We start from the raw sequence: 18,263 nt of genomic DNA on the forward strand, positions 1-18,263 counted from the left end.
CCTAAGGCATTAGGGGAGGCAGAGAAGTGGCTCTGTCTGGAGCACGAGGTGTACAATAGGAGGGGAGAGGCTCACCAGGGCAGCGATACAGGTCGCAGGTTCTCGACTCGGTGGCTGTGCAGGCATAACCACAGGACCGGGTTCTTTTCTGGTTGCCGCTACCACAGGTCACGCTGCAGGAGGACCAAGAGCTCCACTCCTCTTCATCTTCATAGTCTGGGGACAGCAAGAGAAGGACAAAGCATGAAAGTCCTTGTGCAAAGCCCAGATGGGAATGAAGCCTAGAGCTGCTCTGGACTACCCTGCTGGCTTCCTTCTACCTATATCATCCTGCTCCTAGCTCCCCCAGTCCTGCCCTCCTGAGCTGGTCTCTAAAGGGGAGCTGGTTAGAACTCAGGAGAGCACTTGAACAGATTCACAGATTTTTAAAGTTGAAGTCATCTAGTTTGATCTCCTGTATATTAGCAGCCACAGAACTTCACTCGGCTATCCCTGCCCTGAGCCCAATAAGAAACATAAGAGTGGCCATACTGGGTCAGACCAAAGGTCCGTCTAGCCCAGTATCCTGTCTTCCAACCATGACCACTGCCAGGTGCCCCCGAGGGAATGAACAGAACAGGTAATCATCCAGTGATCCACCCCCAATGCCCATTTCCAGCTTCTGGCAAACAGGGTAGGGACACCATCCCTGCCCATCCTGGCAAATAGCCATTGATGGACCTATCCTCCAGGAATTTATCTAGTTCTTTTTTGAACCCTGTTGTAATCTTGGCTTTGGCCAAGCACAATAGTTTGTGCTTGGCCACAGCATATTTTTCAGAGAGGCATCCAGTCTTGATCTGAAGATACCAAAAAATAGAGAATCCATCACTTCCCTGCGTAGTTTGTTCCAGGGGTAATCACCCCCACTGTTAAAAATGTGTTCCTTGTTTCTACATGGAATTTATTTAGTTTCAACTTCCAGTCATCAGTTCATGTGATGTCTTTCTCTGCTAGACTGAAGAGCTCTTAAGGACCTTGTATTTCCTCCTTGTGAAGAGACTTCTACCCTGTAATCAAGTCACTTCAATCTTCTTTTTGATGAGCTAACCTGATCGAGCTCTTTAATCACTCACTCCAAGGCATTTTCTGCAGCCCTCAAATCACTTTTGTGACACTCTTCTACATCCTCTCCAATTTATCAATATCCTTTTTAAAAATCTGGACACCAGAACTGAATGCAGTATTGGTCTCACCAATGCTGTACACAGAAGCAAAATCACCTCCCCACTCCTACACACTGCTGCTGTATATACAGTCCAGGGTCGCGTTAGTCCTCTTCACTGGGAGCTTGCACACTATGACCCATCAATCCACTTCAGAGTCAATCCTTTCCAGGATACAGTCCCCCATTCTGTAGGTACACCCTGCATTCCTTGATCCTAGATGTATGACTTTGAATTTGGCTGTATTAAAAGGCATTTTGTTTGAATGGGCCCAGCCAACCAGGCGATCCAGATCACTCTGTGTGACTGCCGAGTCCTCATCATTAATTACCACTCTGCCAATCTTTGTGTCACCCGCAAAGTACATCAGCAGTGATTTTATATTTCCTTCCAGACCATTGATGAAAATGTTGAATAGCATTGCGTGTAGAACCAATTCCTGCAGAACCACTGGAAACACCTCCATTCAATGATGATTTCCCATTGGCCCAATGTGAGAGGGTGAGAGCACATGCATATGGTAAGTACCTTGAGGAACTGCTCACAGCACAGCAGTGAGCCCTGGAGAGGCACATCTGATTCCTCTTGGATAGTTCTGGAGGGAGCTGCATCCAGTCCCCACCACTGTGACACGGGGAGTAGGGGAGAAGTGGAAACACCAGGGGACCCTGAACCTTCCCTGAAGTGCCCCCTTCTTCCCCTTTTCTAACTGCCCAGGCTTTTTCATGGATGCCACTCCTGACAAACCCAGGTAGGGGCAGCAGCAGGTGGCTGCACCTGCCCTTGCTGGCACCCTTCTCAGGCCGTGCTTCCTGGGAACAGAATTCAGGCATCCTGACTCCCAATCTTAGCCACTAGACCAGTTGTTCCCAAACTTTTGTACTGGTGACCCCTTTCTCTTAGCAAGCCTCTGAGTGCAACCCCCCTTATATTTAACAACATTATAAATGCTGGAGGCAATGCAGGGTTTGGGGTGGAGGCTGACAGCTCGCGATCCCCCATGTAATAACCTTGTGTCATAGAATCATAGAATATCAGGGTTGGAAGGGACCCCTGAAGGTCATCTAGTCCAACCCCCTGCTCGAAGCAGGACCAATTCCCAGTTAAATCATCCCAGCCAGGGCTTTGTCAAGCCTGACCTTAAAAACCTCTAAGGAAGGAGATTCTACCACCTCCCTAGGTAACGCATTCCAGTGTTTCACCACCCTCTTAGTGAAAAAGTTTTTCCTAATATCCAATCTAAACCTCCCCCACTGCAACTTGAGACCATTACTCCTCGTTCTGTCATCTGCTACCATTGAGAACAGTCTAGAGCCATCCTCTTTGGAACCCCCTTTCAGGTAGTTGAAAGCAGCTATCAAATCCCCCCTCATTCTTCTCTTCTGCAGGCTAAACAATCCCAGCTCCCTCAGCCTCTCCTCATAAGTCATGTGTTCTAGACCCCTAATCATTTTTGTTGCCCTTCGCTGGACTCTCTCCAATTTATCCACATCCTTCTTGTCGTGTGGGGCCCAAAACTGGACACAGTACTCCAGATGAGGCCTCACCAATGTCGAATAGAGGGGAACGATCACGTCCCTCGATCTGCTCGCTATGCCCCTACTTATACATCCCAAAATGCCATTGGCCTTCTTGGCAACAAGGGCACACTGCTGACTCATATCCAGCTTCTCGTCCACTGTCACCCCTAGGTCCTTTTCCGCAGAACTGCTGCCTAGCCATTCGGTCCCTAGTCTGTAGCGGTGCATTGGGTTCTTCCGTCCTAAGTGCAGGACCCTGCACTTATCCTTATTGAACCTCATCAGATTTCTTTTGGCCCAATCCTCCAATTTGTCTAGGTCCTTCTGTATCCTATCCCTCCCCTCCAGCATATCTACCACTCCTCCCAGTTTAGTATCCCTAAACCCTCAGTTTGAGAACCCCTGCACTAGACCATTCTCCTTCCCAGAGCCAGGAATAGAACCAGAGCCCTAATTCCCACCTTGGCACGCTCTCTCTCAGAGCTGAGAGCAGAACCCTGGAGTCGTGGTGCCCAGTCTTCTTGCGCTAACCATTACACCAGAGTTCAAATTCATTCAGTGGGGAGGGATGCATTCCATGCTTATTGATGGTCCATGGGCTGGATATACATTTAGGACTGCACAGTCCCCTATCCACAACCACCTCCCACTGATGGTAGTGGAGGTTTGCACAGGATCAAGGTTAGAATACAGCCTTGCTGTCGTAACTCATCTTTCAGATCATTTATTATTTGTTCACTACCTTAATGCCACATCCAGTCTTGCTCACTTCATTCCCACCCCCTGCCCCATTCTATCTGTCAGAGCCATCAGCCATGAGATAGATAATGCTGACACCGAACGGTCATAGAGTCACAACCGTTAAGTCCAGAAGGGGCCTTTAGTCTGACCTCCTGCGCAACACAGGCCAGAGAACCTTGCCCCCTCATTTCTGCATGGAGCCCATAACTGCTGTTTGAGCTACAGCATATCTTCTGGAAAGGCAGCCAATCTTCATTTAAAGCCTTCAAGTGCCGGAGAACCCACCACATCCCTAGGTAAGTTGTTCCAATGGCTACTTACCTGTATGATTAAAAATCTGTATCTTATTTCTAGTCTGAACATACGTACTCATTAGGCTTTAGCATTAGCAATCCAATCAGCTGGGAATTCAGTTCACACCTCTGAGTTATTTATCTAGGCTGTCTGCAGACTCAGGCAGACTTCACTGTTTTGGTTCCATTTGGAAAGTTTCCTTCACAACCATAGGGGCTAGAAACTTCCTTTTTTTTTTTTTTTTTTTTTAAAACACAAAAGCTGAGATTTATGCAAATCCATCAAGCTGCATCTGTCTGACATCCCTGCACTGGAACAGGCTGCCCTGTGGATGCACCCAATGCCTTTAATAGGAATCCAGCCCCTTGTGGGCAGGGAGGTGGTCACTGCAGAATTCGGGGGCATCTGCTGAGGGGCAGGGGATGACTCACCATAATTATATTTTTCCTTGAAGATCCAGTTCTTCTGACTCGGCCACCTCTGGTCCCAGTCGCCTCCCACTCCGCTCAGCACCGTCTCCTCCTCTTCCTTATATTCTGCTGTATAATCTTCCTCCTCCTCCTCCTCCTCTCTGTCCAAGCTGTCATCCTCGTCCTCCTCCTCTTCCTCAGTGGGATCCGTATACTCCCAGAAGAGGGGCCAGAAGAGGTCCTTGTGGGACAACCACTCAGAGGAGGTCAGGGACCAGTCATTGCTGGTCTCCTTCAGCAAATCCATCTCTATCTCAGCCTGGGGATCATCCACCACCTCAATGGTTACCTGGGAAGCCAGACAAGAGGCAAGGTGATAAGGGAGGGACCAGCACTGAAGCCAGGGCTCCTGCCTGACTCAGTTGCCGGGGACTCCCTTAAAGGGCAACAAAGGATTTTCCTGTTGGTCCAATAGCTTCCTACTCAGGATCTAGACATTCCAACTAGTTTCCTGCTTTGGCCGGGTTGTGGTATGCTGCAGGATACAGTGCCGGGCCCTGCTAGACTCCTTCCACAGCTGATGGCGCCAATGTGTCATTAAAAAAACCTGACATCCCAGAGTCTGGAGGCAGCGAGAGGCACATTGCATAAAACAAGAACAACCCAGGAGACCAGGGGAGGTGCAGGTTTGGTAAACAGTTTGTGAAGCACACTGAGGTGCCGGAGACAGGCAGGGGGTCAAGCAACATAATCCTCCAGGTATAGAAACAGCCCCCGCACACTGAGAGAGGAGGCAGTTTAGTAATGGGATGGGTGCTACGAAGTAAGATCTCCCTGGAGGTTAGCTAGGCCCTTGCTCTGGGAATGGAAAGTAGCAGGACCAGCATTGTGGTGATTGGGTGGGCTGAAACTCCAGCCACACTCCTAGAGAGGCCAAGATTATTTTCTGGCTTGAATCACTAGAGCAGTGAGTTTCGTGGATCTCAACCTAGTTGCAAGCAGACATTCCTCCACAGTACAAAACTCAGCCTGGCACAGCTGGTAGGAGGGACCCAGGACTCGAATAGCAGGGTTTGCTGCAAGAAACAATTGAGGTACATTGGCAGAGGTGTGTGTGGGTAGGCCAGGGCTAGACTAGCAGGAGGTGTTGCAGGTCAGTCAGGAGACATGTTTTGGGGGTGCCTAGCCCAGCCAGGCAGGGTTGGGAAAAATCTCTCCTGACTGCAGAGGGCCAGTGCATAGGCTAGAACTCTTAGAAATGCAGTGCTTGTATCCCCTTAGGAAACAGTCCATGAACCCATCCTTGCTGTAAAGGGAGGAGTTCTAAAAAAGAAGCGAGAGGGGCCAGGAGTACAGAGAATCCTGACCGAGGTGATCTGGAATTTACATGCCAGCATCTCCTGTCCTAAATGGGTGTGGCTTATGTGTGCCTGAGGATTATTTGCCAAAATATATGGTATCAGCCTTGCAGAGTCTAGGAAATGGGGCCCCCACACAAAAGGTTTCCAATTAGGAGATCAAACAAGGCCAGAGAGAAAACATCTGGTTAATTGACCCCACCGTGCAGTTTGTCTGTGGCACTCCCCAGGCCTGGGTCCAGTTCCAGTCTGCCACAGTGCCCTCCCCCTGACATTCTCAGCACCCTGCACACATGCTGACGGCCAGGGCCCCCCTAAGGCAGCAATCAGGCCTTTTAGGGATGAAGGAGAAATGGAGATCAAAGCAATTCCGGATACTAGAGGTATTACCCCTCTGCCCAATGAAGTCCCCACAGGGCCCCCAGTCCTGCAGCACATCGAGGGGGTGTTCCTGAACAGATCCTTCCCCAGTGGATTTTGTGCCAGCTCTGTACAGGCAGGAGGAAGGTTAGGGGACTTTGTCAATAGGCTCCCCACAATACAAGGTAAACCATGGTAGTGGTTTGCTTCCCATTGCTCCTATGTGCTGGGAGTCTATTTTGGCCTCTCTTCCCCAAGACTCTGGGAAAAATGTATCACCCCAGCCCCTTATATTGCATGGTTTCAGTAAATTGGTGACTTGGATTGGGCAAACTGGGCCAGGCAACATAAGAACCGACCCAAATGGAACCTTTGTTCAGTTTCAGCCTGGAGTCAGGTCCCTTCTCTCATCCATTCCAGACCCACCCACCTCTCCACTCAGATTCCTTCCCACCCGTAACGATGGGGAGCTATAGCAGATCTCAGTGCCTCCCTGCTGGAGCTTGGGTGTAACAGTCACTGAAAATCTGCCACTGCTTCCCCATTAGTTTGGCCCGAAATGTACAGTGAGCCCATGAGCACAAGCTTCTTAGAGTGAGGGAGTTCCTGTCAGATGTGGCAATACGCGCCAGGAAGTGCCTCACCACTCCCCCCTGGCCTCTGCAAGGCACTTTACCCTAAAAACTGTTGGCAACAGAGCAAGCTGTGGTGGAATCAAGAGCACTGGCGATAACCCAGGCTGAGACCAGCTGTCTGGGATGGTGTATAGATAATGAAATCAGTCCTGTCATGGTGCAGAGGAAGGGGTTTGGGGGCCCTTCTGGTCCCTACCGCACGGCAGATGGATGGGGCCCTCGGCCCAATCAGGTCATCCCCCGGCCGCTCAAGTGCTTCTATGCTTGCATAATCCAGCCACATTGTTTTTTTGCTCCTGCCCAAAGTGCCCTAGTCCAGCCAGCGACAGAGACTTGTGCTCCTACCTGTATGTTTGGGTTCTGGGCACTCAGGTCAACGTTGGCCAACCCTGGCAGGTTCTGTAAGTCCAGCACAAAGGGTGTGCTCTCCTCCTTGCTAGCGCCACCAGGCCAGAGTGGCACTGGCTGGTTCCTCACAGCCCGCTGGGACGACCATCGGCGTTTGTGCCGGCGAGGTGCAGCCTGCCCGCTTCGCCTCAGGCTCCGAACCTTGTTGGACTGTGGCATTTCCTCTTCCTGCGTCACACGGGTGTCAGATGAAGTGGAGACCTGGCAATGAAAGAGGCAGCGATGACCGTTCCAACCCCACCCTGACCATCTCCACAGCTACCATTCAGGACTCACTCTACTACATCCTCACACCAGGGACAGGGCAGGAGAGCAGGCACTATGGAGGTGAGCAGCTGCCTGCAAATGCCAAAAAACAGGTCCCCAAAACACACCTACTAAGAACCAACGCAAGGCTGATCGACCCACTATCTCCCTATTCCTCCAAGTGTGGTCTGAGACAGCAAACAGGCCATACAAGCAAAGAACATATTGACTGCTACACTAGATCTGGCCACCAGGGTATCTATTCCACTCTCCTCACACATACCCCTGCAGCACCCAATCGGAGCAATTGCCTATCTAGTCCAATATCCTTGCCACTCTGGAGCAGAGCAATGACTCTGTATGATGTCTGGCATTTCCCTGCTTTCTGCCACATCAGAAACCAATCCAGTATTTGCACCTCTCTGCTATAACACTGTCCCATCTAATCTGGCATTTTGATTTCCCTGCCCAGTTTGCTAGTCCACCTTGATTGGTATCCTCACTTCTGACAATGTCAGAGACCAAATTCTTTGGAGGAAGGACAAAAATCTATAATTCACTTGCTTAGCTGGTCAATATTTTACATGGAGGAAAAATTCCAAAACGCCCCCCACCGTGATCAGCTGCTGCAAACAATCAATTTTCACCCTGAGGCACGAGATTTGAAAACTTCTAGCTGGAAAATGATAAATGCAAAGATTATTAATGGTCACAAAGTCACCTAGCCCAACACTCATATGTGGTGAATTAAACTGAGGCGAAACTTTCCCAAGATAACCCAGCCATGTAAAAACTATTTACTAGTATCAGAGAAAACAATTTATTTGAAGTTGGTCCAGTAAAAGATATTACCTCACTCGCTTTGTCTCTAGGAACCTCTTGAACAAATCGTCTACTAAAGGTCAATCGGAAAAGAAACTGCTAAAGATGAATGGCTGCATTTTACATTGTAGGAAACAGATAATGAATGGTTAAAGCCCCCCTGTATAGCAGACTATGAAGCAACATAACTTACTTGTAAATGGTACTCGTGACTCAAGCTGTGTGTTAACTGATCTGCTCTCACTCTGCAGACATTTGTATCTATTCTGAGGCACACTGTGCTCACCTCTGCATTACTACTCTGGTCTGGGAACTGCAGCAAGAAACAGCCTTGTGCCGATGCCATCTCCCAGGAAGCCTGATTCTCAAGAGGCTTCCAGATCAGGATGGGTTAAGGGTGGATTTGGAAAGAAGCAGGATTAACTCCTCCAAATTAAACCACTTGAACCAGGTTCCCCCGTCACTAACCTCTGCGATCGACACACACTGGGACTAAAGGGTGCAAGTCAAAGGGGCTGCAAGCTTCAGTGCATCAGAGAAATCGGAGATGGGAACAACCTGTCAAGCTCTCTGCACCCAAGTCCTCGCTCAACCAATGCAGGCTTCCCTAAAGAAGGTTCTCCAGTGGTCTAGGATTTAACTTTCCAACCTATGTGCCTTCCACCCTGCCTGATTCCCCAGCTTAGTGCATCTCACAGGTAGCAGATATTTCCTGATGCCCAGCCTAAATTCCCCTTTGTTCCTAGCTCTCTTCCCTGGCACCACCAAACCCTCCTTCCCCTCCATGAGCCCAGACTGTAGCTGCAGGAAAAGGAAGAGGGAGAAGCTCCCCTCCCCACCAGGGAGACAGAATGGCACTTTTACCTGCAATTAGGGCCAGATGGTTTGGGGAGGGACTCCCCTTCCTTTCATCCTGATCACTGGAGCACTTCAAAGAGAGCTGGAGCCAGGCCAGGTTCACATGAGCGCACATACAGCATGTCGGCCAGGCTTGTTCCTGCACATCAAAGGCCTGCTGCCTGTCTCCCCCTCCCCCAGAGAAAGGAAGGGAGCAGCGGGGACACTGCTGGTCCCTTTGCTGTTTATCAGAGTGGAGCTGGCTGTGGCAAAGAGACTGCGACAGCTTTGTCCAGATGGGCCCCTGCGTACAGGTTTGAGGGAGGTTCTGGGTGAATATTCCATGTGTGGGGAGAGTCGCTGCTCTGTCCTGGAGAAATGATCAGGGAGGATGGATATTTGGCCCAGAACTTCGTTTGAATTGATCCAGCTCTGATCCCACTGCCCTAGACAAGCAATGGCTCCAATTTAAGACGTCCATGGCCCCAGGGTTTTGTTTGGGGTCTGTCCGTCCCTCTGATTTGATATCCCGTTGTGGGAAAGGCAGGACAGGGGTTTTCTATATTCGCCAAGCAGATGTGGCAACTCAGTTAACTCTCCCACCACGTCAGTAGGGCTGTGCAGCAGCAGGGCATGGTGGGTCCTACTGCCAAGGTGGGGTTAACACTCTGAGGTTTGGGTTCAAAACATAAAGAACAATCAGTTCCAACCACTTTGGAGAACCTCAAAGCCCAGCCCATGGATTGCCTCTCTCCTCCAGCCCCTGACAGATTTCACCCGCAAAACTGTGGCCCCTGGAATGCTGCTACCCCCAGCCCCTACCAAATGCAACAAGCCAGCCCCTGGATCGCCACCACCACCACCCACTCCACAGCGGGCCAGGGCCAGGAGTTAGTTGAGAGCAAGCACCACAAGGAGATGCTGTATAGATTTCACAAGATTCACCACACACCCGTGAGCTGAAACAGCTCAGAGGAAAGGCCAAGTCCAACCAGACACGAAGTGCCGTCAGTATTTCCAAGGTTCCTCCACAATGCGGCTCACTGTGGAATTCAAGCCCTTCTGTTTCTGGATCGTGACTTGCATCATGCTAAGCCATTTCAACCCTAGGCTTCCCTACTAGGTGGCTCAAGACACTGGGAATAAGTCATTACTAATCCACCGCAGCGTCTGAGTGCATTTCACTCCTAGGCTGCTGATCAGTCAGTGAATGTCTTCACCCTTTGAGGGCTATTTGCTACCTGCAATATCCTAGTCCAGCTCTTAGTGAGAAAAGCATCCACATCATAAAGGTCAGCATCACAGTTAGCCCTTCTCAGCAAAAAGGCTGAGAATGAATAGGCCACAGGCCATGAACTCTTATCCTACGGGGATTCCTCCTGGGCAGGTTGAGGCACCAACAGAGGGTAATGTGACAGAAAATGAACCTGTTTCATGGATAAAGAGACCCTTGTCACTAGGTCTGTCAATAGGACATCTTTCACTAGCACTATATTTTCACCAAACTGTACGTTAAACCTTGTATTACAGTAACACACAGCACTACAAGAAAGTCAAGTCAATAAAACACTGGTGATACATAGCCCTTTTATAGGGCTTTTCAACTGTAGGCCTCAAAGTGCTTAACAAAGGCATGTAGGCATCATCATCCCCACTTTACACATGTGGAAACTGAGGCACAATGCAGGGAAGTGTCCGTCACACAAGAAGTCACAGTGACAGAGCCTGGAGAAACCCAGCTCTCCTAACTCCCACTCTTCTGCCCTATCACTGGCCAACACTGCCTGGTTCAGATTTTACACCCTCACCAGCTCAGGAAATTCAGATTCTGGTTCCCACAGGGTTAACATAATTCTGCTGAAGGAGACCTGGAAAGAGCTGATGGGCTGAGAGATGGCCAGATTTAAGAAACCCCTCACCCATTTACCAAGCATAAAGTCCTCTGGAATCACTAGGGTCTAGTGGGATGGTCTATCAGATGGCCCAAATCCTACACTCCTGGGTGCACTTCAATCAGAAGCTGATGCACTGAACATGCTCACTGTTTGATTTCAAACATTCAGTAACTCTACTTCAAAACCAGTTCCCTTTGCTATTCTACCAACATCCCATGCCTCAATGCCAAACCACAACGCACTCCTAGCATCCTTAATCTCAAATGAGGAACTAGTCAGGGGCACCCCCCACCCCATCCCTATCTTGCACACAGTGGCCATTGAGCTCCTGGCAATATCAGCATGCCCAGACCCTAATATTTTAAGGACTGAAGTAAGCCCTCAGACATAATTTTTGAATTTGCCAGTCACTTAATAATATTCACCAAATTGCCCAGCACATCTCCCCAACAATTCAGTGATCTTCTCAAACAGTTGTGGGGGTGAGTGGGTGTCTCTTTGAAATCAAAAAAGGTTTGTATATATCAGAAGCAATCCCTACTGGCCAAGTTTCAGCACAGTATCCCATGCAAAGGCAGAGGTGACAAATAACGGTTGGTAGTGTGCGGGGGGGGGGGGGGGGAAAGGGCGGAAGCTGATTTTGAACACTGTGAGCTGGGTAGATGACATGTCAAAAGACGAGTCCTCTAATGAAGGAATTATTGATGCCAAGAATCTCACGTGAAATTTTAGCTTTCAAATGAACTAGTTGAACTGTCATAGATCAAGAATTGGTCTCCATCCCCCATTCTTCTTGGGGATCAGGAAGTAGAATCCCTTCCCTTGAGGTTGAGGTGGAACTCTGTCTATGGCTCCCCTGAGGAGAAGGGAGTTCACCTCTTGCCATAGAATCTCCTCGTGAGAGTGGTCCCTTAAAAGGAACTGAGAAGGGTGTTTGTGAATAGGAGATACCAGAAACTCGATCAGATAACCATCATGAATAATCTCTAATACCCATTTATCTGTAGGTAAGGCCCTCCAGTGTGTCTGCAAATTTAATAAGGTGGCCTCCAAATATTAGGGGAGGGGAATGAAATGGCATCAGTAAGGGGATGTGGGTCTCAGCAGTCCCGTCAAAAGAAACTCTTCGCTTGGGGGGTTAGAGTATGATGTGGTGGTGGATGTTGCAGAGGCTGGGTTCCTGGGTCTATAAAATGCTGTCTCATGCATGGTGGCTCCTGAGGACAATGGTGGTAAAATGGCTGAAAAGGCAGTCTTGCCCTATACTCCTCTGTCTCATGTTTTCTCTTAGGGGCAGGGCTGTAAAAGCCCAGAGAGCAAAGCATTGACCTTTAGTCTTTAAGGGAGCGGAGAGACTCCACCGTCTTCTCATAAAAGAGGTTGATAGTATCAAAGGTCAGATTTAGGATGGTACTCCACAACTGTCCAGGGAAACCTGAGAATTGCAACCATGAGTTCTTCCTCATAACTATGGCTGTAGCCATCCCCCTAGAAACAGAATCTGCTGCTTCCAGTGTGGTTTGGGGGGGAATTTTGGCCACCAGCCTGCTTTCATCCACTAAGCCCTGGAAGCAGGCCCTATCATCCTCAGGGAGCTTGTCCTTGAATTCCAAAAAATTATTATAGTTGGTAAAATCATATTTGGCCCAAAGGACCTGGAAATTTGAGATCCAGAACAGGAGGGAGGTGGAAGAGAAGACTTTTCTTCCTAATAGGTTGAGTCACTTATGTCCCTTATTAGAGGGAGTAGACTTTGGATGCTGTTGCTTGGACCGATCTGTAGCCACCTGCATCACCAAAGAGTTAGGCACTGGGTGAGATAAATCTCTCCCCCCCCATGCCATCGGCTACCGCCTGTCCCTTGGCCAATCATCTCTGGTCAGGGGACAGAACCCTGATGACTTGGGGCTCGTGCTCCCTCTGTCTGACACCACAGAGGCTCTGACTCCTCCAACAAGAAAGCCAGAAGCCTGATCTCCGGAAGAACCAATGGTACCTATGGTTGCACTTCAAGTCTGGCAGAGAGGATGGGGACTCTGCCTTGCAAGAACAGTCTCTCCCTCTGAAATATCCACATCCCAGAATAGAGACAGTTGTGGTAGGAGGGATGAATGTGGGCAGGGAAGATGTCCTCTGGGGAGCCATAGGTTTTCAGAATGCCCTGGGTTACCAGAAGAGTCCATCAGCAGAGCCATTGGAAACAGATTTCAGAGTAACAGCCGTGTTCGTCTGTATTCGCAAAAAGAAAAGGAGTACTTGTGGCACCTTAGAGACTAACCAATTTATTAGAGCATAAGCTTTCGTGAGCTACAGCTCACTTCATCAGATGCATATCGTGGAAACAGTTTCCACGATATGCATCTGATGAAGTGAGCTGTAGCTCACGAAAGCTTATGCTCTAATAAATTGGTTAGTCTCTAAGGTGCCACAAGTACTCCTTTTCTTATTGGAAACAGAGTTTCTCTGGTCACTGTGGCAGTCAGCTTCCTCTGGGGCCGTGTTACTTCCGGGTACCACATCAGCTCTAAAAGTAGATGGGAGTGCCAGGAGCCATTTATCCCAGGTCTTTACCATAGTCACTGATGTCCATACCCTTGCATGCCTCCTTCTCCTGTTGAGAAGATTTACTCAGACCTAAATCCTTTGTGCCCATAGCAAGCCAGCTCCCCCACTTTGATGGGGTCAGGAAGTGATCCTTTCTCTTCAGGAACTTGTCCTTATGTCTAGGAAAATGCCCCTGATTCTCATGTGAATCCTTCTCTTTAGGCTTAACAGTCTTAGCCTCCATTCCCAAGCTAATGCCTGCTTGTTGAGACTGATGTACGAGGGGTTCCCCAGCCTGGATCTGAGTAGGGTTTCATTGCCTTCTCCACAAGATGTTTTCTGAGACTCATGAGACTGGGGAGGAAAAGGGCAGCAGACACTGCACTTGCCAGAATTATGAACCTCATCCAGGCAGTAGGCAGAGTTGATATTTGTCGCTCACTGAAAAGGAGTGAGGGCAGAAAATACAGTTCTTGAATCCTGGGACTCTGGGCATAATCCCAGGGGGAAAAGGTCCCTGGGTGGATGTAACAGGGTGCAACTCAACACTGCGGCGCCTCCTGCTGGCCGCCTTGGGAATTAGCTCTATGGCCTCTTCTGGTGACGTTTCGCCTGCCAACACCTCTGGTCCTGGACCCGTGTCGCACCAAGGACCATGGCGTCCTCTTCAGAACACATCCCTCTGGCTGTGCCTCACTCTATGTTCCCCCATTCTGGAGGAATGTACCACAGTCCGACAACCCAGTCACTTACTCAGTGGCGAGTGTGGGGGCAATTGGGGCCCACTCACTTCTCTGGGTCCTGGTCCAGGGACCCTGTAGATGGCAGCCATGTGCTGCATCCCCTCAAACCTCTCAGTCTACTTTCCTGGGCCACTTCCCTGCAGCTCCAGCACCACCTCCTCCCTTATCTCAGGGCCTCAGCATGCCAGCAGTCAGCTGGGAGCTCGCTCTCACTCCCCTGATCCTGCCCTGCCCTGCTCTGTCCAAGGTGCTAGTGGTGTTCTTCCTGCAAGGCAGGCAGTCCTCCCTTCTCCAGCTCCAGGGAGCAACTGAACCTGCTCTGCCCTGCAACTCTTCTTATGTGGGCCAGCCCAGCTCTGACTGGCTGCTCCTCACAGTTCCTCTCTAATTGGATGCCTCCTGAGCAGCCTCCTTAGGACTCTATTAACCCATTTATAGGCCAGTATGGAGTGGGGAAGAAAAAGGGAAAACCACTATCCAACTATGCTGTGTAGAATATACTATGCTATAAAAATACTAAAAACTACTAAAGCTGCTCAGAACTAACTATATACAATGTCTTACAGCAATGATGCCGTAAAAGCTGAGCAGAGGACACCGAAGATTCCAACTCAGATCACGTGGTGCTAAGAAGGAATTGGTCAGGCATTGGCCTGCACCACCTTTTATGCCCTTGGTGTGGTGCACGAGGAGAGCATTTGTGGGCCAGTGGACACTGCTTACAAAAAATTCCCAGACTCAGGAACACAGTGTGCATGTGTACCCCATGTGTGGAACACCTACAGGGACCATCACTTGAAGAAGAACCTGAAGACGTCAATAAGTCAGTCCTTCCCACTGTGCCCCAGCACAAGAGCCAGCAACACAAGGTGCCTCACTACCACCAAAAATAAAGTGACTTTCCACTTCAATTTATAAGTAGTTATTGGAGAGAGTTTTGAATATTGTCAATGTCTTGCGGTTTTATAAATCTGAACTAAAAAAAGTGATGACCGCAATTCTCTTTGGTGACTCTCACGCTAACTATACACGTTAAGTTGCATTCCATATAATCATTAGCAGTATATTTCCTACAGACCTGCATAAGTCTGTCTGGTATATATCAGTTACTAGTGTTGTTTTTAAAAAGTTTTGGTTGTTTAATTACTTCTGATAAAGTTATTTTTGTTTGTTTAAAAAAGGTTTTGAAATTTTAAATAAAAAAAGTATGAAAAAACCCAAGAAGGAAACAAAAAACTTTATTCCTTCAGCCTACTCACTGAAGATTCTATAAACGCTTCTTTCTGGTCATTTTTCTCAAGCTCTCTCTACTGTTCTCAAGTATGTATTGCATCTAACTCACCTCTGCTGTGAACAATTAACATTTCATACAACACATGTCAAGCAGCTGCAAACAAACCCATGCATGAATTATTGAAGGGGAAAAAAGAGGGGTCTTTGCTATTTTTTTAAGCAGAATACTTTTTTTTTTTCACCTACATGCACCTCATTAAAAACCAACTGTATGGATTTTGATCAATGTTCCAAATAAGTTTTCCTTTGAACTGAAAGCAAGCACGAGAAATTTTCAGCCCAAGAGGAACATTTTTTGAGAAAGTTATAAAACTGCTGAACACAGGGGTTTTAGAACCAGACTCGGTGTGATTCCTTTACAGAACAGATCCTGAACAATTCCCACTGCCCGTGAGTGGCAGAAAAGGGTGGGGTGCAATCTGTTTCACAACATTCTTAAGATTCTTAAAATACAAGAAAACCCCCAAATAACTTTAACAGCATATTCGACAACAAGAATAACATTTTATTCATAGATTCCAAGGCCAGAAGGGACCATTGTGGTCATCTGGTCTGACCTCCTGTATAACACAGGCCAAAGAACTTCCCCAAAATAATTCCTAGAGAGTCTTTCAGAAAAACATCCAATCTTGATTGTTTTCAGAGTAACAGCCGTGTTAGTCTGTATTCGCAAAAAGAAAAGGAGTACTTGTGGCACCTTAGAGACTAACAAATAGACAAATAAATTGGTTAGTCTCTAAGGTGCCACAAGTACTCCTAATCTTGATTGTAAAATTCCCAGCAATGGAGACTCCGCCATGACCCTTGGTAAATTGTTCCAATGATTAATTAGCCTCACTGTTTAAAAAGGACGTCTTATTTCCAATCTGAATTTGTTTAGTTTCAACTTCCAGCCACCGGATCACGTTATACCTTTCTCTGCTAGACTGAAGAGCCCATTATCAAATATTTGTTCCTCATGTAGATACTTAGATTGTATTCAAGTCACCCCTTAACTTTCTCTTTGTTTAGCTAAATACAGTTATAGACTCAAGGAGCTCAAGCTATGGCATGTTTTTCTCGTCCTTTAATCATTATAAGGGCTCTTCTCTAAACCCTCTCACAAGTATTAACATCCCTCTTTAATTGCGGATACCTAACCTGGACACAGCATCCCAGCAGCCGTCAGACCAGTGCCAAGTACAGAAGTAAAACAACTTTTCCACTTGTTTATACTAGTCTAGTTCTTCAATCAAAAGATGTCGTGTGGTTGTGACAATTGAATTTCTCAGCAAAATACTGTCTCCCACTGAACAGAATTATTCTGTAATAGAAAAGGAATGTTTGGACTGTGCAACAACTCAGATCCTACCTGTTTAATTGAGGCATTCAGGGTGTTAACAGACTATTCAATTCACCATTAGTATGGCTCCATAGAACAAAAGGAACCTGCTTCATGTTGCTATGCTGGAGCATAGCTTTGCAGGAATTTACAAAAATTAAACATATTGAGGGGCTGGAGAACAAAATAGCTGATGTCCTATCCACAAAATAGGGAGCAAAGTTGAAGCTTATGTCATGTCCAATTGCCAAAACTCCAGCATCGGACCCACAACAGAGGTGTGACAATCAGGGTATGGCACCCTAAGGGGAGAACAGAAGGTTTAAACCCCCAAAATGAGCAGTTAAACCAAATGATTACATATGGTATTATTGTACTATAAAAGTATATTGAGTAAGGTCTTTTATGAAAGCTTGTAATGTTTTGAACTTGATGGTCATTATGAAATATATACAGACTGTGGTTATGAATCTATGTATTTATAGATAGAGAAACCTATGATCATGTTCTGTGGTGAAATTTTAGCTACACCTCACATCAGGGAGGTGAGCAGTCAAGTGGGAGAGGTACCCCCCAAGCTAGGTGTTTACAGGAAACCAGCTTCAGGCAACCATCTATTGTCCAGCTCAAGAAAGGACAATGGTGGACCATTAAAGTTAATGGAAAAACATTGAGACAACTGGGCATTTCCCCACTTTGAATATCTATATTGACTGAAGAAAAAAACTGCAAAATGGAAGGGGTTTGAAGTGAAATCCATCCAGAAACTGAGGGATAGCCTCCAAGTGGAAAGCTGTCTGTGAACGCAAAATCCCCCCTCTAGCTAAGGGTGCAATGGGAAACTGTTCAAAGGCAATAGGTAATTTGTATTAGAAAAGGGATTTTGTTTAATATGGAAATGGAAAGCCTGTGGGTGCATCTTTATGTTTATGATTATCTGTGCAACTTGTATGTGTTTGCTTTCCCTTACTATTTCATCTTCGACTCCAGGATTTTTCTATTAAATAAATTGTATGTTTATTTTTAGCCCAAGCAGGTCTCTGGAGTGAAAACTGTGGAGTGGGGCACCACAGTGGACTGATAACTGGGAACTGGTTTCACACTCTTGGCAGTGACAAACAGGAAGGGAACAGTCTAAATGTCTGGTAATTAAGAACTCGGGGAAGATGAATTTGGGGAGACTCAGGACTGGAAGTGCTGTTGGGGTCACCCTGCAAGGAGAAAGTAGGCTGGTGAGAGCCAGGGTGAGACCTTGTGCTTGCAAGCAAGATACTGGTGTCAGGGATCTGAACTGTAGCCACATAGCACCAATGCACCCTGAAGTTACAGGGCAGACCCCATTGACCCTCTGGGAGATTCCCCAAGAGGTCACAGTGGTACCAAGTCAAATGCCTTACAGAAATCTAAGTATATTACATCAACAATATTGCCATTATCAAACTTGTGATCTCATTCAAAAAAGATATCAAGTTAGTTTGACAGGATCTACTTTCCACAAACCCATATTGATTGGCGTTAATTATATTATCCTCCTTTAATTCTTTATTAACTGAGTCCAGTATCAACCACTCTATTATTTTGCCTGGGATTGATGCCACACTGACAGGACTAGAATTACCAAAATTATCCCA

The 18,263-nt window shown here is 47.5% G+C and overlaps 1 protein-coding gene across 1 annotated transcript in view; it reads right to left on the bottom strand.

Annotated features, from left to right (window-relative positions):
- Positions 1 to 18,263, bottom strand: part of ISM2 (isthmin 2) — a 52,868-nt gene that overhangs the window by 9,165 nt on the left and 25,440 nt on the right. Inside the window, exons 2-4 of the mRNA XM_073349293.1 lie at positions 6,869 to 7,132; positions 4,192 to 4,519; positions 76 to 216 (exon numbers count right to left, since the gene is read on the bottom strand). Of these exons, the coding sequence (XP_073205394.1) occupies positions 76 to 216; positions 4,192 to 4,519; positions 6,869 to 7,132 (733 nt within the window). The remainder of the gene's footprint in view (positions 1 to 75; positions 217 to 4,191; positions 4,520 to 6,868; positions 7,133 to 18,263) is intronic.

Source organism: Lepidochelys kempii, chromosome 6, assembly GCF_965140265.1.
Source record: "Lepidochelys kempii isolate rLepKem1 chromosome 6, rLepKem1.hap2, whole genome shotgun sequence".
Lineage (NCBI taxonomy): Eukaryota > Metazoa > Chordata > Testudines > Cheloniidae > Lepidochelys > Lepidochelys kempii.